We start from the raw sequence: 20387 nt of genomic DNA, 5'->3' as shown, positions 1-20387 counted from the left end.
TCAGATTTTTGCAAACTTGTCCACTTGTCCCAGTGTTTCTGAGGGATTTGTTAGCCTTTATTACAGACCATGCAAACAGGAAATGAGGGGCCGCTGACAGACCTGAACACAACTCATTGGTAGTCATGGTTATCCTCTGGAAGTCCCTGATTTAAACCAACTTTTACTTTATCAATATTGTTAAAATCTAGTTTTAATACATGTATTTGTGTCAGTTTACATGTTGCCTATTATTCCTACATTCATTTGTGTTGGGTGGGGATGGGATGGGGGGGGGGTCCGGGGGTCGGGGGGCGCTCTGGGGCCACCCACAGGGTTACTATGGCCATGCCCTTCACATGTAACACATAGGCACGTTGTTAATAAATATTGTTCAGGGTTTTTTCTGCACATTTTCGTCTTCATGGCAGAAGAGACGTGTTGTCCGTTCTTCCTGGATGATGCAATGGAAAGCCTTGATTTCAGACAGCGGTGAGATTTGACAGCAGCACCTCCCCTTCTGCCTGCACTTAAAGGAAGCAGCGAGAGCATCTGGGACCAGAGCGGATCCACGGTCAGTTGCAGGAGCGTCTGGTGAACATGGAGGAAGTGCTGGCACCGTTCAGAGAGGCTGTGAGGCAACAGGTGAGTTATCCGACAGGTGACACACACACCTGCACAACTTCTACACGGTACAGATTCACAGCGTGTGTTTCAGAGACGTGTCGAAGTGTCGAAAGGAGAGTTTAACAGCGTCAATCTTAACGTCTGTGTTTGAATCACGATGAAATAATGTGTTAACAGACTAAATAAACACAGCCGATTTTATCATTAGCATCTAATTAGCATTAACATATAATGTGTAGTTTTAGATACGATGTCAGTGAGGATGAAAACAGATGTTAAATATTTTTTAATGCAAAATGTGCGCGTGGTTTGGTTTTATTGCTGCAACAAGTCATTGAATGATGCCCAGTGACCAGAAATTACACAGAGCCACATGGCGTGATGAAGTGAAACCAAGCAGGTATTTGTCATTTTGATGGAATAAATGAAATGAAACGATCATAAATAGATTATGAAAACATAACAAACTTAAAGTACATTTTTCTAAATAAACAGCATTTATTTCTAGAAATATAAACGCCATGTGTGTTTGTAGGGTCTCTGCAGGTCCTTCAAAGATATTAAAATGTCTGACATTCAGTTCTATAAGGCTTTAAACGTAATTAGTTGGTCTTAAATATGAATTTGTGAGGTTTTAATGGCCACAGTCTTTTTTTTTTTTTTAATTTATCATGTTTTTCATTTATTGTTGTCAATTTGAATCAAGCTTTTCAGAATCATTCTCTGCATTTCTCATGCTACAGATCTTTAAACCTAATATTGTATTTTTATTTCACACATGGATTTATCCTGCTGGCAAAATGTGGATCAACCAAACTCGCTCCCAATAATCAGATTACTACATATAACCATCCCCTGCACAGGACCACGTATTTACTGCTCACCTTTTTTACTTAATTGTAATGCTTTAAAAAAAAAAAAAAAGGTGATTTGTCAAAAAAATCTGTTAAAATTTTTTGTTTAAAAATTTATCTTGAGGAGGTCCTGAAAAGATGAGATGTGGGTGTTTGATTTGTGTCGACACCCTGATGTGTAGGAATCAAATATTAGATGTTTAAAAACACAAAGAAGAATGAAAAATATGAGACAAGGGTCGACATGGTGACTCTGCCAGCGGCTCTCTGAGGTAAAGGCCTGGTCTTTCCCCGCAGGGTGACCTCGTGCATCAGTTGAAGGAAAATGGCGCCAAAGAGTCGGAGCTGAGCAGAGCCGTCGCAGAGCTCAAAGCCCGGAAGAAGACTCTGGAAGCAAAGGTTAAAGTCTCACACCTGCTGGTTAATCTTTACCCCTCATGCTCTCTGGTTCCACTTTCAGTTTGTGTCATAGAATATTTCCTCTTCGTGTAGTTTTCTGTTTCGATTCCCAAAGAACGGCGTTCTAAACAGATGTGCCCTCGTAGGAGCTGTCCCTGCAGCCCAGAGACGACACGGTGGACCGAGTGAAGATGGAGGACGCCTTGAAGAGGAGGTTCTTCTACGATCAGGCTTTTGCCATTTATGGAGGTGACGTAGTGAACCCCCCCCCAAATAAAAAGAGTAAGTATAGTTTGAGGGAGATATTTACAGAACAAACCTTTTTGTTTTCTCAGGTGTGAGCGGCCTGTACGACTTCGGCCCTGTGGGCTGTGCCCTGAAGAACAACATCCTGCAGGTGTGGAGGCAGCACTTCATCCAGGAGGAGCAGATCCTGGAGATCGACTGCACCATGCTCACCCCCGAGCCGGTCCTCAAGTAGGTGCCCACCAACTCCAACCAAACATGCTATAACACTATTAGTCAGTCTGAGGAACATTAATTGCCAACTATTTTGACTTTTTCTTGTAAAAAGGTCCAATATTTTCTGTTTGCGGTTTCTTAAATGTAGGAATTTGCAGTCTGTCTTTGTCATTTATGATAATAAATAAAGAGTCCTGGTGTTTTGGACTGTTGGCAGGACAAAAGAAGCTATTTGAAGACATCTCTGCCACATTTTTCATATTTCTTTTGACGTTTCATCAGCTAAGCAATTAATTGAATAATAAGAACAGTCATGAGTTGCGGCCCTGAAACATGTACAACATTTTCTGCTCTGGCTTTTCTTCTCGACTGTCAGACGTGCACGAGCTCCGTCCTAACAGCTGTTGTCTCCTCTCAGGACGTCGGGTCATGTGGATAAATTCGCTGACTACATGGTGAAAGATGCCAAGACAGGAGAGTGCTATCGTGCCGACCACCTCCTCAAAGGTGACTTTGTGCTTCCATCGTTACGTCATTCAGAGGTTTAAAGCGGGGCCCCACCTCGTCCTGAACCTCCCCTGAGCTTTCCAGCTTTGGTTTCCTCGCTTTGCAAACAAGGTGTCAGGTTTCTTTTCTGAAGAGAACAATGACCCGATGATCTGTAGGCACAGAAACACTTTCTGAAGGCGGTTAACAGCTGAAATCATCCTGCGACTTGTTTGTTTGGTGGCACTTTTCCCTCTTTTTAAATTCTTCTCTGCAGAGCCAGTTTTAAAGAAGAAATGACAGGTTTCTACCTGTCTCACTGGGTTACGTAGCCTTAGGGGAGGCAGGAGTTGAAGTGACAGAGACGATTGTTTTTTCAGGACTGGAGTCCATCTACACATCTGTGAAATGATTTATGTTGAGCCACTCATAGTGGCATCACTTTATTCATAGGTCATGTGGTGACAAGCAGGGGCAACTAGTGTAAAACCAAGTGACACAGTCTTTTATATATTTCTCTGCACTATATTACATATATACTTTTATTGATTAACAATTTAATGGATGGATTTCCAATGAAAAAGGCACAGAAAAATCACATTTTGTGGAAACACACGAAAGTTATACTTTAGTCGTAAACAATTGTGTGTATTAAAAGTGAAACTATATCTATTTACAACTGTGAACTACTCTAATAGTATTAAGTATTTCACAAATTATCACAAATTTCTGAATTTTTGCAGGTGTGTCATTTTTCTTACATTCTGGGGTTTCTGGCAGCTTGATGCTTTGTTAAATTGACAAGTAAAGTTTGTGTTTGCTTAAAAAGTGGACAGAGGAGCACAATTTAGGAGGTATAAAAACAATAAGAAGTTGGAATCATTAATTGTAGCTTTCAGACTGTGTCACATGTTAGACAAAACACAAAACACTTTGACTGAGTCACTGTAGCAGCTGCTAAATGAGCTGTTTGCTTCCTCACAGCTCACTTAAAGAAACTGATGTCTGACGAGAAATGTTCTGCAGAGAAGGCGGCTGAGATGGAGGATGTGATCACTCAGGTGAGCGCTGGACAAAAGACACGAGCAAAGTCACATCTGAAGCTGCAGAATGTAGCGACATATAATCCTGTGACCGTTTGCTCTCTGCTCAGATGGACAACTACAGCCAGCAGGAGCTGACCGAGCTCTTTGTGAAGTACGACGTCAAGTCTCCCTCGACAGGAAACGACCTCACACCTCCCGTCTCCTTCAACCTGATGTTCCAGACGTCCATCGGACCAGGCGGGAACATGCCCGGGTACTGATCTGTGACAACACATCAGCTGTCTGTTTCATACATGATAAACTATTAAAACCATGTGAACTAACTGTGAATTTGCAGCTACCTGAGGCCCGAGACAGCTCAGGGGATGTTCCTCAACTTCAAACGGCTGCTGGAGTTCAACCAGGGAAAACTTCCCTTCGGAGCCGCTCAGATCGGAAACTCCTTCAGGAACGAGATCTCTCCTCGCTCGGGACTCATCCGTGTCAGGTATTCAGAAACCTCAGACCCTCACGTCCTCAACCACGCAATACGATGACTTTAAAAGCGAGACATTGACTCGTCCTGCTTGCAGAGAGTTCACCATGGCTGAGATCGAGCACTTCGTGGACCCGAGTGAGAAGGTCCACCCTAAATTCTCCAGTGTGGCCGACCTGGAGATCATGCTGTTCTCCTCCAAGGCTCAGACCAGCGGCCAGTCTGCACAGATCATGAGGCTGGGTGACGCTGTGGAGCAGGTGGGAGTCATCTCAGTGAATTATTACTATATAAATATGAGTGTGTGCTTATTTTTAACACTGTGCTTCTTCCACTGACAAACGCACTTAACAAAAATGATCGCTGATGTTCAGATTTGTTGCTTTATTCCGTATTCGATGGACCGTCACCGCGATAACATCTTTAAATCTCCTCCACAGGGAGTGATCAACAACTCCGTGTTGGGTTACTTCATCGGGAGAATCTACCTCTATCTGATCAAAGTGGGACTGTCCAAAGACAAAGTGCGCTTCCGTCAGCACATGGAGAACGAGATGGCTCACTACGCGTGCGACTGCTGGGACGCCGAGTCCAAAACCTCCTATGTAAAATCCTTCTCTCTTTTATTCACATCCACACACACACACCCACACAAACCGGTAGAGTAGTTTGGAATTGTTGACACAAGCCGAGACAGGTATTTTTTTTTTCTCCCTCAGGGCTGGATTGAGATCGTGGGCTGTGCTGACCGCGCCTGCTACGACCTCTCGTGTCACTCCAGAGCCACTAAAGTCCCCCTGGTGGCCGAAAAACCCCTGAAAGAGCCCATATCCTTCTTTTCTGCCAGTCCGACAACCTCAAAACCACACTGTCGTTATTTTAAGCGTGTTATTGATCCACATCAGCAGCTTGTCCAACAGTGTGTTTTTCCATACAGCCAGCAGGAGTCAGCAAAAGTCAGCAAAAGTCAGCATTAATGAGCTGTGGATCTCAACAGTCGCCCTTCACTCAAAAATGTGGCCTGCTCACTGTCACAGCAGTTTGGATGTTTGAGCTTCGCTGACCAGAAAAAAGGAGCATGCAGGATATTTTTACACCAGCAGGTTGTTCTAACACTCACCTGCTTGAGAGGAACATTTTCTCTGTGCTCACTGTGAAGTGTGCAAACCAAATACGGTTCAAATATGTTTTGAAACTTGAAAACCATGGAAATGGACTATTCATTGGAGTTGGAAACACCTTTTGTCCAGTTTTGAAATGAAGAGTTTTGGCATATTTATCGACTATGGGTTGATGTGCATTTAATAATTTTTCATGAGTTTATTGATCTTTAAAACAATTTTACAGTATATGAGTAGCAGCAAGATATATTTAAGCCATCTGAAACATCTGTATCTGACAAGTGTACGATATGTTTTGATGATTTTTCAAGGCTTTACGATGCCGTCTCTTGTATAAACCCTTGAAAGTCTGATTCAAAAAGGCTGATCTGCATGAAAAAGCACACAGCTGTGTTTATATGTAGGAATATAGAAGTTGTATGGTTTTAGAAATCATAAGTACCTTATACATCCCTGCATCAAAAGATCCTATAAGTGTGTACTTGATTAATATTTTATATATCAGGATGTAAGATATAATATGCAGACATGTATTGTGACATACATAAACATGTCTAATGTGTGTCTGACACAGTTTTTGAGGACAAACAAATGTGCACTTCCTGTAATTTTCTGTAGTTTTCTATCTGCCATGCTCAACTAGTCAAGCTTGATTAGTCTGTTTCTCTTGCACGCAGGATGCCTCTGTTTTACCCCTTAACTTCTTCACACAAAGTAGTAAACGTCGTACAGTTCGAGCCCAACAAGGGAGCCATAGGAACGGCCTTCAAGAAAGACTCCAAGCTGGTCCTGGACTACCTGGCCGCCTGTGACGAGTGCTACATCACTGATCAGGAGAAGCTCCTCAGTGCAAACGGGTAATTTCTCACTGCAGTGATGAATGCTGAAGAAAAGCCTGTTAACGAGTGATTTAATTTTGTGTGTGTGTGTGTGTGTGTGTGTGTGTGTGTGTGTGTGTGTGTGTGTGTGTCTGTAGGGAGTTCAGCCTCGAGACAGCAGGCCAGACATTCAAACTGACCAAAGACATGGTCGGCGTGAAGAGGTTCCAGAAAACTCTGCACGGTAAGAGGCGACACCGAGCCGGCCTCCGAGCTCTGAGGTAGAACAGTGAGTTTTTCATGTGGGAAAACAACCGTCTCTATTTTCCCACAGTGGAGGAGATTGTTCCCAATGTAATCGAGCCGTCCTTTGGCATCGGGAGAATCATGTACTCCATCTTCGAGCACTCGTTCCACGTCCGGCAGGGGGATGAACAGAGGACGGTGAGAATGTCTCAAAACAAGGAGTGAAATCTGAATTAACATAACATGAATGTTTGATTGATTATGATTATTTCTTGTCCAGTATTTCAGCTTCCCCGCCACTGTGGCTCCATACAAATGCTCCATCCTTCCTTTGAGCCATAACCAGGAGTTTACACCGTTTGTCCAACAGTTGTGTGAGTATGATGCTAACTTTTAGAGTTGTATTATTTAGCTGAAAGAGATTGACATTTGAGAAAATAATTGTTTCCCTTGACTGTAGAGACTTAAATGAGAAGATTGACACCACTCTTAATATGTGTCTGTTAAATATGAAGCTGACATCTGTTCGCCGTTAGCTTAGCTTAGCATAAAGAGCGGAAACCGGGGCAAATCCTAAGGTAACATGATCTTCAGGAGTTAGCTTAGCATAGAGAGACGTCGATGAGAAGATGTTAAATAAGAAGCTGTAGTAGGAGCTAGCCTTGAGTTAGCTTAGCTTATCACTTTCTTATGCAGGGCTATGAGCAGAGCAGTTAACTTCTCAGAGACACAAACTTTTATATTAAGTTAAGCTAACTGGCTGCATAATTTACTGTAGCTTCATGATCAACAAGTATTTAATCATAGTAGAATCTATCTTTTCCTCTCAGTCATGGCAGGAGCCTCAGTGTATCTCCCAAAATGTTAAGCTATTTCCTTGATCTTTTCTACTGTATATGAGTATCCTTTTTAGTTATCTTTTAAATTTGATTGCACATTTCTTTCTTCTTTCTCCTTAAAGCCAAGGCGATGACTAAAAACTACGTGTCTCACAAAGTGGACGACTCTTCGGGATCCATCGGCAGGCGTTACGCCCGCTCCGACGAGATCGGGGTGGCGTTCGGCATCACCGTCGACTTCGACACGGTGAACAAGACGCCTCACACGGCTACTCTGAGAGACCGCGACTCCATGAGGCAGATCAGGGCCGAGGTAGAACAATTAATATACAGTTGCTTGTACGGTATCACATTTACAGATTATTTAGTTTCTTAAATACAAAATCATCTTGCAGGTCGTTGAGTTGCCAGGTATGGTTCGAGATCTGGCTAACGGTGCCTTGACGTGGGCTGAGGTGGAGAGCAAGTACCCCATCTTTGAAGGACAGGAAACCAGCAAGAAGGATTAATCCAGCAGGAGCTCCTCTAGTGAACGTGCAGGGACCACACTTTCAAGATGTTCTTACATTTTACCAAAGTGATTTTTTTAAAAAAATAGAACATTTCTTAGCCTTATGAATTTTATATTTTACACACATGAAAGAAAGTTTATTTTACTGTGAATTGTTTACGATGGTCTGATGGAGATTCAAACATTTCAGACAGTAGAAAAGCTCAACTAGCCACCAACACCGTCCACTGTGGTCTCAGTTTTAGTGTAGCATTGACACAGTGAAGTTTTGACTTGAGAGAACATTTCTTAAAATAATGTATGTCTTGCTTGATTTTTTTTCAAATAAACCTTACACTTTGGTTCTTTGGTTTGTGTCAACGTGTCCCACTGTAATGATCCCACTGCATTGTATTTTGTGTTGCTGTCACTAGACGGCACTGCGTGTTGTTTCACGGGTCACTGTAGAATGTGAGGCATGAGCGTTTGGCTGCAGCTCCAAAATTGCAACAGGCTTAGACCCTCCAAAAACAGATCTGGCAACCTGGAATATGGAAAATATCCCATCCTTCCATTGAGCCAATACCAGTAGTTTATGCCATTGTCCACCAGGTCTGTGAGAGGGATGCTACATTTTAGATTTTGGAAAAGTTTTATTTAAAGAGACAGGTTGACATTTTGTGACTCCTTTGATGCCAAGACTTAAATGAAAAGATTGAGACCACTCTCAATTTGCATCTGGTCAACATAAGCTAGCTGGGAGTTAGCTTAGCATAAAGCTAAGCAATTGTAACAATTCATTCCACACTGACACTAATGAAAGCCAAACCTTTTTTAAAAAAAAAATAAAATAAATAGACAAAATCTTAGGCAGTTAGCTTAGCTTCACATAAAGCTGAGTAATTGTAACAATTAGTTCCTATGTTGCAAACACGCACACACACAAATAGAAATGGCAGCTAATGTTTAAACTAACAGCTAAGACAAAATAATGAACACATTTTGTCAGCATAGCTCAGCATGAAGACTGAAACCCAGGGGATACAGCTAGCATGACACTGTCTGAAAGTAATACAGTTTTGAAGAGTTAGCCTAACTTAGGATAAAGTTAAGTAACTGTAAGAGGGAGTTCCAGGGCTGCACACACAAACACAGACGCTTGAATGGAGATGACTACTAGTCTTTCAAACCTTGCCTGCAATTAAGACACATTCTTTTAGCTTAGCTTAAAGTCTGGAATCAAGGGGACACAGCAATCCTGACACTGTTGGAAGGTTACAAAATCTGCCTAATTCTCACACGGGAATAAATAAAGAAATAAATAAATATGTGAAATAGCAACAAAATAAAAAAGCCAGAGATCTTTAAAAAGCACTGATATGTGTGAATTCTCAGGTTTCTGTGGTGTACTTTGTTCTGTTTCCCTCCTGTTTCTCTGCTCCTCACCAGCCTGAATGTCCCTCCACACGTGTCTTGCATCTCCTTCATTAGCTCTTCAGCCCTTTCCAGCCTATCAGCTTTTTCCCTGTTCTGTGTGATTTTCCACTCATTCCCCTCACCTGTGTTCTTCCTCCTCTCTCCACCTCCACCTTGTTAGTTTAGCTTGTATTTAAGTCCGGTCTTTAGCTCAGTCTTTGTCGAGTCATCTGCTGAGTCTCCCTGATCCTGCTGTTGTGGTTGCCTGTTGCTTGTGTGCCATACTCAAGAATAAAATCCCATCCATTGCACTTCCTGTCTGCTGTCTCATGCATTTGGGTCCACCCTCTCTGACCAGTGTGATAAATTTTGTCAGATGCAATGTCAGGTGAGCTAAGTAGCTAATGGCAGCTATAGTTAGCAGCAGTTACAACAATAAAGCGATTTGTTCATTAGGGAACTCTGTAAATCACCGCTGTCGCAGCAACAAATCTCAGGCTTCTGTCACGGAGTTGTTAAATGTGATGCCAGGTGAGCTACAGTAAGTACTAGTTTTGCAATAGGTAAAGCTATTTGATTGTTAGGAAACATCAAGAGTTAGCTAGTTAGCTCAGTTAGCCATGCAGCTAGTGGTCTGGACCGGGAGCTAGAGGCACCTGGTGACCAGGTTTTGTTAACTCCCCTAGCCGTTGACCTTTGGCTAGCTGGTTAGCGGCTAACTTAAGTTGATATTTCTGCAACACAAGTCTTTGACACGTCAACACTAATACTGTTATCCTGTTGATCATTTTAACGTTTTAAATTAATATTGCACCTCGTGGTTACATGTTGTTGCTTTAATTTAAAACCCCTTTTTAACCCTAACCCTAGAAAATTGGCTTGGGGCTTAAAGGGTTAATCTAATCTTCATCCTGTTTTGCTCTGATGCTGAGTGTGATTTGTTTTAAAAAGACACACACTGCTGTAATAAACTTGCTTCAGAGCTGCTGCAGGAAGTGGGTTGGTGTCAGTAAACCGTCTGCTACGTAGGAAGCAGCTGTAAGTCAAAGCGTGCACAGATAGTCGTGACTCCTGATGCTGTGAGGCTCACAGTGTGTTAGCAGCTCTCATGTGTCCGCCCCCTCTGTGTCAGTGGACAAAGTATAAATACATCATGTCACCTTTAACAGGCGGCAGCTCCCTCTCAGGGAGTCAGAGGGACCCGCAGCCCGCCCTGCACTCTGTACATGCACAGCAGATGCAAAAGTTTACATTTTCTCACTTTTTTTTTGTTTTGTTTTTTGTAATCTAACATTTTAATCTGCAGTTTTTTTCTTTTTTTTCCACTTTTGAGTGAGTCAAAAAGTTTTTTTTTACAGCAACTTTCTGCACAGCTGCTGCGTTCAAGGTCGGTATCACAACAGGTGCTGCTGGAGGACAAAGTGAAGTGCATGACCGTGTGGCATTTACAGCAGCAGGCATCAGACATTTTGGAGACAACAGGCAGGGATTTTGATATAGCTGAGTAATACGTTGTGCTACCTGCAAACTTTTTAATGTCTTTTTTTGCATTACAATTCAACACAGAGCTGTTTTGATGCACAGGGACCAGTGAGTAACATCGGTGGTTTGGTTAAATATAGCAGGCAGCTGTACTTTGTTGTCATCAGTTGTTGCCCACTGTTCTTTCTGCTGATAATCACCAGAAAGTCAGCAAGATAACGCTTTTTAACTGATGGGGGGGAAGTTAATACAATCATTTGACAGACACAAGTGAATCACGTGATTTTGCACTGCCCTACATGGATCTGATTTTTATCTTCAGTGTAGAAGAGAGGAGAAAAAAGCTTGTTACATAACAGAAGCTGTGTTTTACAGGTTAAGGCTGGTATAAAGTTATCTTTGAACTTTACCAGCCTATTTCCATTTCACAAAACTTTATTCTTCTATCACACTGCAATTCATAGTGGAAATGCTGTACTTTTCATGTTTATTTTAAAAAAGTATATACGCAGTTTTATCTGTTTAAACCTGTGATGAGTTTATAAAACATGATGCATTGTTAGGCTGAAAATGAGCTGCACCGCAAACAGCTACATGAAAATGGTGCTCACACACTAATGCACTCCACTCCACTACATTTATTTGGTAAATTTAGTTTCTAGCTACTTTGCAGATTTAGATTATTCAGGCTGTGACATGCAACCAGTCAGATGTGTTGTGGGCAGGACCATTGGGTGACGAGTGGTGAGGGGATGCACTGGAGCCAAAGTAGTGCATTTTCACAAAATATTTTATTGGAAATTAGACATAAATAACACTAATAATCAGAAAAATGCTGAATGTTGACTCTGATAATCGACCGGGTAGAACAAGCCAGTGGTCTACAGTTACATTTACAGTAAGTTACAAGTACATTTCTTTAAGTGTGTACTGTAGAAGTACTTGAGTTCTTCTACAGTTCAGTAAGTCTTTCCATTTTTCCAGCGTGCTTTTTACCACAGTGTTTTTTTCAACAGTTACAGCTTAATTTATATGCAAAATATCAGCGATCACTTTATGAAATGCGAATCATGACAGTAGATTACACTACAAAACAGTGTGTGACGCAAATAAAATTAGTTAAATCATGACCAACAATGACATTAAAGTGCTTACATGCTACTTCAATAATATAACACTGACAAGGGTGATGACGACTTTTACTTTTGATACTTACTTTGTGAGTAATCCTTCTGTGCCTTTACTTCGAAAGGGCTATTTTTCATATCGTGGCATTGCAACTTTTACTCAAGTAATGCAACTGAACACTTCCAGTAAAGAATGTGAACTACGGAGACTTCTTAGACCATTAGTAAAGGTCCAATCACTTCACATGCAGTTTAAAGAATTGCATCATAATTTATGACCTTATCTCATTACAGCCATCAGATACAGTACAGTAAAAGTGGTTAATCTCCCTCTGAAGTGTAGCGAAGTGTAAAGTGTCACAGAGAGGAAAGTGCAATGCTTACAATACCACAGGAAGTGAGTATCTTTTGTTACTTTCCACCTTTAATAAAATGTCAGGGTGTCGGTACAGTGCTCCACACGTGACGGTGACCTAAATCAAGAACGATTGACAAGCTGAGACGTCTATTTTTAGCCAGGGTTGGAATAGATGTCTCCCGTACGAGCATTCAAGTTGCATTGTTGCACTTTCCTTTTTAGTTTCAATGCTTCCAGCTGCCGGTTCAGGCCTGAGCAGTATGTTGATAACGTGAGATATGATCAGGGTGAGGAGAGGGCCACCACTGTTTGAACCATCAGCATTCTTATTTGTAGGTGAGATAAGAAAGCTCCAATGAGCTGGGAATGCCATGGGGCTTCTCTTCAGAAGACAAACCTGTTCCAGTTGCTCAAATAAAATGCGGACTGGTGTGTGTTTGTGTGTGTGCAGGAGCCCTCAGAGCTCCTTCTGGCTGTGTCGAGATGGGGATCAAAGCCGCTCTTCCCAAATATGAGATCTATTTCTACAACACGGTGCTGTGTCTCGCCATGTTCTGGTCGGCCAGTTGGGTCTTTGAGGTGTCCAGCTGTGAGTATGAGCACGCACACACACAAATACACACACATACTCACTGAATACATCTGTTGACATCCTGTACTGCTCTTATTGTCAAACAAGTTTTGCTTGTTTTTACTTGAGCCTTGTTATGTAATCGTTATACATTACAATGAACATGGCCGTTGTAGTTTATTTTGCACACCCACACACAAAAAATACTTATTATGAGTCATATGTACAATTATTGTTCATCATTGACCTCTAGTGGCCATGGTAGTTATGACAGGAGTACAGGAGGAGGTCAGGGGACGAAGTATAAAGAGCGAAAAAGTCTGCACAAAGGGAGGAGATGGCATGGGGGGGGGTTACCCACAATTTAACTTAGCCATTGAGTGACATCACCGGACGTCATTTATCAGATTACATGCGGCTTCTTCCGGAGCCACAAAAGGCTTTATACTATTTTATTTGCTCATGCAGTCGTGCTCCCCAACACCCGTAAACACACTTTAATGTGTAAAATTGGTGGCATTGGGCACTCCCAAGCTCACAGATCATGTTACAGACAAATAAAATGGACTTAAATGAGCCATCTTCTGGATTATGATAACTGTAGGCAACTCTAGTTTTGTTTTCCAAGAGTAGATTCACCAAATATTCCAGCGACTGTCTGTGTGTTAAAGTAAATTTAATCCTATACGTTTAGAAACGCTGTAATGACTTACTTTCCACAATTGCAAGTGCAAACACAAAACCAGAGATGAACTGAACTCCTCAAAATCTGAGCCTGATGTTGAGGCATGAGTCGTAACTTTAGACACAAACAGACACAACAATGTGCAGTATACATGTAGGGACAGTGTCACTGTGTGAGGGTGAAGACTCCGAGTTATGCCGGCCACTCGGAGGAGATCAGGTGTCAGTATTAATACCACAGAGCAATGAGAAGAAAATAGGGCCCTGTGTTGGCTCTGCTTTTAGTTTCACTGTCAGTGGTAACAAAAGTCTCACATCTGCATCCAAGGACAAGATGAAGGAAAATAAAAAATTATATCAAGAGGCAGAAAATGTAAATGTATGTGTCCTGATAGGATCTGATTTTGTTTCTTGCTCTCATCTTCTCTCCTGTTTTCCTATTTTTCAGCCAATGTGAACAGGAAGACGTTCAAAACCAGCGTCAAGCCGGGATGGTACTACTTTGGGAGGAAAATGGTGAGAAAACATTCAAAGCTCATAAAGATATTTCTCATTAATATAATTTGTTTTTCTAATTTTCATTTTCCGCTCACTGGTCTTCAGGATACGGCTGATTTCGAGTGGATGATGTGGTTCTCCACCTTCAGAGAGCACATCTTGTTCGCCCTCACTGGTCACGTGCTGTTTGCCAAGATCGGCTCCATGCTCGCTCCACAGGTGCTTCTGCTGAGAGGTTCATTGATTAAGTGACTGAAGTGCTGCAGGAAGAGGAGCGGAGTAAAAGGGTGTGATGAAAGGCCTCGAGTTTAATGATCTGAGTAAAAAAAAAACCAAAACAAAACGCTGAGCTGCCGTGAAATGAAGTGGAAGAAACACTCAGGGTCGCCTCTCTCCACGCTGTGTTTATTGCGAATACTTGGTGACATTTGAAAATCCTCTTTGTCATGACTTATTTTTACATCACTGCACGGTAGCTTTTTATATCATTAACTGAACAGCAGATGACGAATGGGACCAGGTGGAAGGAAGAAGAGAGCGATGGTCAGAGAGAGAGGGATGACTGTGGATGAAGAATTGAAGAGAGAACAAATAGACGTGGAGCTCTTTTTATAGCACGATCGTTTCTGTCCGTTTGGTTTGGTTAACAGCACCGGACCACATGTCATGTGTCAGCAGAGTCTCATGGTCACGTTGTGTAAACGGTGTGTGTAAATGTAATTAGTTTGGCTGAGATGTAATAATCCGCAGCTTGGTGCAGAAATTCAAATGCACAATTTACAAATTTAAACCTGCATCATGTGATTGAGAGAATACCAACACTTTTATTTTGTTGACCATCTGTTTCAAAAAGTGGCATTCCTGCAGTGGTGGAAGAAGAACTCAGATCCTTTAACTCAAGGTTGGACAGAATCAGATTACAACTCAGATTCAGTTGAGATTACAAAAATGTCAGTAAGACTGCAGTTGCATAGTCAAGGATAACTTTTTTAAACATTTCATTACGTCTTCACAATATAGCGATTTTAAAATGATTAAACTTTGTTCACTGTAACCAACACTCATGAAAAAGTAAGCACAGTACTGACTGACAACTAGGAACTGTATATGAAGGAAAAGCTCCACATCATTCTCTGCTGTAAGAGTTGATTGTTTTTCTTTTTAAAAAAAAAAAAAGCACAGAGAAATAAATCACACAAATAAGTTCAACATTCATTTTTATTTTAAGAAAGGATGTCTACAGCAGTCTGATAAACGTAGCGGAATAAAAACAACAATATTTATACTCCAGTCTGCTGAGGTGAAGCTTGCTCGTGTGGTGACCCTTCATGCCTCTCCCACAGTACAGGTCTCTGGTGTACCTGGTGTACGGGCTGCTGGCGGTGTGGACCAGTATGGGCTGGACCTACGTCACCCTCATCCTGTCCCACTGCATCCTCCTCTACAGCATCTCTTTGGTCAAAATACGCTGGCTTTGCTTCGTCACCGGTCTGTGCACCCTCGCCACGTTCAAGTGTGAGCCCTTCGTGTCCTGGCAGGTGAACAGAAGTCCCGGTAGAAACGTTGTGAATTTCACTGTGATTGTTCACTGAGCTTCATTATTCCTCCTGCGTGCTGTACTGTCCCTGCAGGCTGGTTTTGTGGAGGGGGACTTCGAGCTGCGTCACATCCTCTTCTATGGAGGCTGTGGCTTCACTATAATGCGCTGTATGAGCTTCGCTCTGGAGAACTGCGACAGGAAAGATGGAAACTACAACATCCTGGAGCTGCTGAAGTACAACTTCTACCTCCCCTTCTTCTATTTCGGGCCCATCATGACCTTTGATAAGTTTTATGTTCAAGTGAGTCAAATTAAGTTTTTATTCACTGTTAATCCAGCAGCTCAGGGACTGTTGCACTTTGTTAATTTAATGCAAGAGACAGTGTTTTGTTCATAGAGCAGTGGTTCCCAACCTTTTTTGGGGTTAGGGTTTGTGACCCCTTAAAACTAAATATTATCTGCAGTATCTACCGTCACCTGCTTCTGTTTCCCAGCCTGCCACCCTGAAGAGGTAAAAACTACTGAAGTACTTTGTATATGAGTGTAACTAATAATTATTTTCATTGAGGATTAATCTGCTGATGATTTTCTTGATGAATCGATTATTTAGTCTGTAGAAATCCTTAAATAGTAAGAAATGATGTTACAATTACAAAGTGCCAAAAGTGACATCATGGTTGTTTTGTCCAACCAACAGTACACGCTTCAAAATGATAAAAAATACATTACATTTATTAAAGTAAATGACATTTTCTGTTTATTTATATTTCTACTATTGTTCTTCTTACTCCACTGCATTTATTTTAATTGACATTAGTTACTTGTAACTTTGCAGATTGCATGCTGAATCAATAGACTGACCGGTAGTTTACAGTATATATATATAAAAATATGTGTACTTTTACTTGTACTTTCGATACTTAAGTACATTTAATATCAGACTTCTACTAAAGTACAGTTCATATTGGTGACTTTCACTTTTACCACAGTAATATTTCACCATGATATCTTTATTTTTACTCAAGTATGACTTTCGTTTACTATGTCCATCTGAATTGTTGTGTAGTGTAAACTGGCATGGAAAGAAATATACCGTACAGTGCTTGAGTTAGTGTACTTAGTTACATTAGGGACAGAATTTGTAAGATATTGATGGAAATTTTTTTTAAAAAATGCCCACTGCTGTGTGCTCTCTTCATCGACAACTATCTCAGCCTGCTCTTTGTGAGCTGCAGCAGAGGAACGAGGAGGCTCTTGTATGAACGAAGTGTGTCTGCTGCCCCCTGCAGGCCAACAAGTCGGACCTGACCAGGAAGGAGCGGGAGATGTGGAACATCAGTGTGCAGGGTGTCATTTACCTGGGAGTCATCCTCGGAGTGGACGTCCTCTTCCACTTCATGTACATCCTCACCATCCCCAACGACATGAAGCTGCTGAAGCACCTCTCAGACTGGGCTCTAGGTCTGTGCCACCTCCCTGAATACGTACCGTAGTGTTGTTTTTTTTATTGTTGTTGCGTGTTAATCAGATTAATTAACAGGGAAACATTATGTTGTAATTATTAAAATGACAATACACTGACTGCTTTGTTTCCAGTGGGCCTGGCTTACTTCAACCTGGTGTATGACTGGGTCAAAGCAGCTGTCATGTTTGGAGTCATCAACACAGTGTCCAGACTGGATCACCTGGATCCTCCCAAGCCCCCAAAATGCATCACCATGCTCTACGTGTTTTCTGAAACGTGAGTCCGAACATGGTTGGCTCTTTTATACTCAGTGTACAAATGTGTCCAACTCACCCTCTTCTTGTTTTTTCTCCTTTTTAGTTATTTTGACAGAGGGATCAACGAGTGGCTGTGCAAGTGAGTGTCTCAGAGAGAACAGTAAACTGAAGTCTTATTAATCCTGACACATTTAGACATCTGATGCCTCCCTGTTATGTGCAGGTACGTGTATGATTACCTGGGTGGAAAACATGAAAATGTGGTGGAGGAGCTGGTGGCAACGCTGTGCACCTTCGGCGTCACCATCCTCTGGCTGGGACCCTGCGAGGTCGTGCTCGTCTGGGCCTTCTTTAACTGTTTCGGCCTCAACTTCGAGCTGTGGACGGCCAAGTTCTTCTCCATGGAGCCGTTTTCTTCTTTTGAGGTTTGTTAAGAGGAGGTTTCCTACGGAAGCCTTGAGGGGGAAAGTGAGGACATTTGTTTTATTTTCTTCTGGTGATCCATTTTCTGTCTCATCTGAAAACATTTTCTCTTCTGTGTTAATGACTTCAGAATTGATGAAATTTATTTATTCAGTTTTTTCAGACTAATCTCTCACATTTACTAAATGTGTTTTTTCATCAATGAAAACAATCTTGATTTTTATAATTTTTTATGTATGAAAACTTTTTTTTTTTTTTTTCCCCCAGGAGAAACATTTTTTTCTTGCATGAAGCCAATTGGGGAAAAAAATGTTCGGGAGATTTTCTTTTTCTCTCCATGTGTGAAAATGAGTGAAAAGTTTTGCACATGAAAAGCAATAATGTGTTTTCACAAACAATAAGTAATATAAGGACCTTAGAAAGATTATCCTGGCAAAACCCATTTTATCCACCACTCCACACTTGGCTCACCACAAAAAGAAAAAAAAAAAAAATAAATCCTTTTTGCCCCCCTTACTGCTTCCAGAGATTGCCTTTACATTTTTCACAAAATGCTTTACGTGTAACAATAATATACCACTCACAGATGGCGATGTCAGAAGCAACATCCCGCAGGATCAGAGGCATCTTTAACGCCTTCAACTTCTGGTGCATCGTGTTGTACAACATCCTGGCTCTGAACAGCTTGGACTTTGCCAAACTGGTCGCCAAACGGCTGCTTCTCAAGGGTGATTTACTGTTTTCATCCATTTAAAGATTGTTTTCAAGAGTTTGTCAAAAATTTAAACAATCAACTATTCTGTACCTTCCCAGGCTTCCCCATAACCACCATCATCGTCATGTTTGTGACCTACTGCCTCATTCAAGTGATCAAGGAGCGAGAGAGGAGGCAGGCGCTCATCGATGATCCCGACCCTCTTCCTCCTGCTCCACCTCCAACCGCCGCCAGCTCAGCCGGCGCTGCTGCACCGGCTGCTGCTGCCCAACCAGTCGTCGACCCCAGCAAGGAAAAAGCAGAATAGATATTTGATGCTTATAGTGAAGAATGTATGAAGCCAACAGTGTCCAGATTTTATAACATGACTTGAATGCAGCATTAACTGTAAATAGGTTAGTAACAGTCATACAATGTATTTATACCTAAAACAGAGATTAGTTAACTCTAATAATGTACAGTACACCTGAGTACTGTCCAGTAGCCACTGAAAGTATTCTGTGCAATAACACTGTAGGAATGTCAAAACTTCTGAAACCTTTGTCATGGATGCAGAAAATAAACTGCAAAGATTTGTTCAAAGCGTAAAGTTGTCCTCTCTGTTGGAGCTGAATGTGATGAAGGGTTCTTTTTACAGTCCATGAGTCAGTGATGAGTCCTGTCATTAGGCCTGGGAGATATTTCTGTCACGTTACAGCAGCAGGCGGCAGCTGAATTTCAGTGTGATGCGTCCACAGTGGAAACTCTTTTAGGTGGTGACCAGTGGAACAGCCCTGGTCACACCTGTGGTGAATCACTACCTGGGCCTGAACAGGGTGATAGAAACAGTCTGACAGCTGAATGTCTATGAAGCACATTAGTGTATTTATCCTCCCTCAGAGAGCCCCACACAGGTCTACTGAAACAGGCTTTTAAGGCTTCATAAATGTAATGATAGCGTGTTTTATGTGACACTATTGCTGCCATGCCTCCTCCACTGATAGATAGTCCATATGTAACTATTTATGCATTTGAATAATACTCCCACAGCTTCTGAAACATCGAATTCAAGGGCCTTCCATGCTCAATTTTCCTCAAATTTACGGAGCTAGCATGGCAGTTTGAGACCTTGATAAAGTTAAATGTTAAAAGGTTCAATATGTAGACATTTTTGTTTGAAACATTCAAAAAGTAACAAACTGTCAACAGTATGAAGATGTAACAGTTTTGATGTTATGTCTCCAGCTCTGTTGCAGAGATCTATACCTAAGTTAATCTAGCATGCTAACCAGCTAGCCCCTGCCTGAAAACCTTGTTTTTCCAGCAGTCCATTAAAAAAAAAAAAAAAAAAAAAAACCGTTAGCAAATTTCAAGGATTTCAAAGGACCATAGGAAACATTTTTTTAAGGGATATGGCAGCAAATATCATGAAAACACCAAAATCAGCAATGTTTTAGTTTCTCAATGCTTTCCAACTCTGTCTGTCTATGTTGTTTCATCCATGTGTCATACACCTTAATATGTAGCCATCCACAAATACACCACTGACAGTAAATGTGTGCATCAGATCTAAACTTAACAAATTAAACAAACATACATTGATGGGAAAAAACAAAAACCAAAAACTGTGCTTTGTCAAACCTCTTGTATGAACATGTGTTATAAAAAGCATACCTATAAAACATTGTAATGAATTTCCTCGAATAGTCTTGCTTTGAGGCATTAAGAAAAAAAAGAAGTGAGCTGCATTTTTGTAGGGAATTATTTTAAGCTGCGGATGAGTATATATCCGGTGTGCTGATAAATATTTAAAGCAGCAGGAGTGAAGGTGGGATTTACAAAATAAACTAAACAAACTTCAGTTCAAACATGTCTCTCCCCCATGTGTTTTTGGCAAACAATAAAGGTCTATCACACAAAAGGAATGAGACATTTTTCTATAGTCATCATAGTTGTTTCTAATGTCACTGAGTCTGGTGGTACGTCACTAAAAACAACTTTGTTTCACTCCAAACAGCTGTGCTTACAGT

General features: G+C 41.4%; 2 protein-coding genes across 8 annotated transcripts; both read left to right on the top strand.

The window, feature by feature from the left end:
- The first annotated feature begins 480 nt into the window (after positions 1-480).
- Positions 481-8208, top strand: LOC119008961 (glycine--tRNA ligase). The gene is made up of 17 exons (XM_037079748.1): positions 481-624; positions 1758-1859; positions 2006-2108; positions 2195-2336; positions 2740-2828; positions 3792-3868; positions 3961-4106; positions 4191-4340; positions 4426-4588; positions 4769-4933; positions 5048-5155; positions 6161-6306; positions 6426-6511; positions 6602-6711; positions 6794-6887; positions 7475-7665; positions 7748-8208. Exons 1-17 carry the CDS (start codon positions 580-582, stop codon positions 7859-7861), a joined length of 2031 nt encoding a protein of 676 aa, XP_036935643.1. The 5' UTR covers positions 481-579; the 3' UTR covers positions 7862-8208.
- Positions 8209-8344: 136 nt separating this feature from the next.
- Positions 8345-19597, top strand: hhatlb (hedgehog acyltransferase like, b). Of its 7 annotated transcripts, none has more exons than XM_037079752.1 (12): positions 8345-9646; positions 12677-12814; positions 13929-13996; positions 14084-14197; positions 15322-15516; positions 15610-15819; positions 16808-16979; positions 17115-17259; positions 17344-17379; positions 17464-17665; positions 18250-18391; positions 18477-19597. In XM_037079752.1, the coding sequence occupies exons 1-12, from the start codon at positions 9640-9642 to the stop codon at positions 18683-18685; spliced, it is 1638 nt and encodes a 545-aa protein (XP_036935647.1). In that variant the 5' UTR covers positions 8345-9639; the 3' UTR covers positions 18686-19597. The 7 variants fall into 7 exon arrangements, with proteins under 7 accessions (XP_036935647.1, XP_036935644.1, XP_036935650.1 ...); XM_037079749.1 differs by lacking the exon at positions 8345-9646 and adding an exon at positions 9657-9789; XM_037079755.1 differs by lacking the exon at positions 8345-9646 and adding an exon at positions 9659-9799.
- The last annotated feature ends 790 nt before the right edge of the window (positions 19598-20387 follow it).

This window comes from Acanthopagrus latus, chromosome 19 (genome assembly GCF_904848185.1).
Source record: "Acanthopagrus latus isolate v.2019 chromosome 19, fAcaLat1.1, whole genome shotgun sequence".
NCBI classification, from domain to species: Eukaryota; Metazoa; Chordata; class Actinopteri; order Spariformes; family Sparidae; genus Acanthopagrus; species Acanthopagrus latus.
The sequence above is the reverse complement of the archived record's forward strand: the minus strand, read 5'-3'. Positions and strand labels throughout refer to the sequence as shown.

Coding starts and splice junctions, on each gene's coding strand:
- LOC119008961 (XM_037079748.1), top strand. CDS start 580: ATGGAGGAAGTGCTGGCACCGTTCAGAGAGGCTGTGAGGCAACAG. Junction 1,860..2,005: donor AGAAGACTCTGGAAGCAAAG/GTTAAAGTCTCA, acceptor GTGCCCTCGTAG/GAGCTGTCCCTGCAGCCCAG. Junction 6,888..7,474: donor ACCGTTTGTCCAACAGTTGT/GTGAGTATGATG, acceptor TTCTCCTTAAAG/CCAAGGCGATGACTAAAAAC.
- hhatlb (XM_037079749.1), top strand. CDS start 9,663: ATGGCAGCTATAGTTAGCAGCAGTTACAACAATAAAGCGATTTGTTCA. Junction 13,997..14,083: donor ACTACTTTGGGAGGAAAATG/GTGAGAAAACAT, acceptor ACTGGTCTTCAG/GATACGGCTGATTTCGAGTG. Junction 16,980..17,114: donor CCTCTCAGACTGGGCTCTAG/GTCTGTGCCACC, acceptor CTTTGTTTCCAG/TGGGCCTGGCTTACTTCAAC.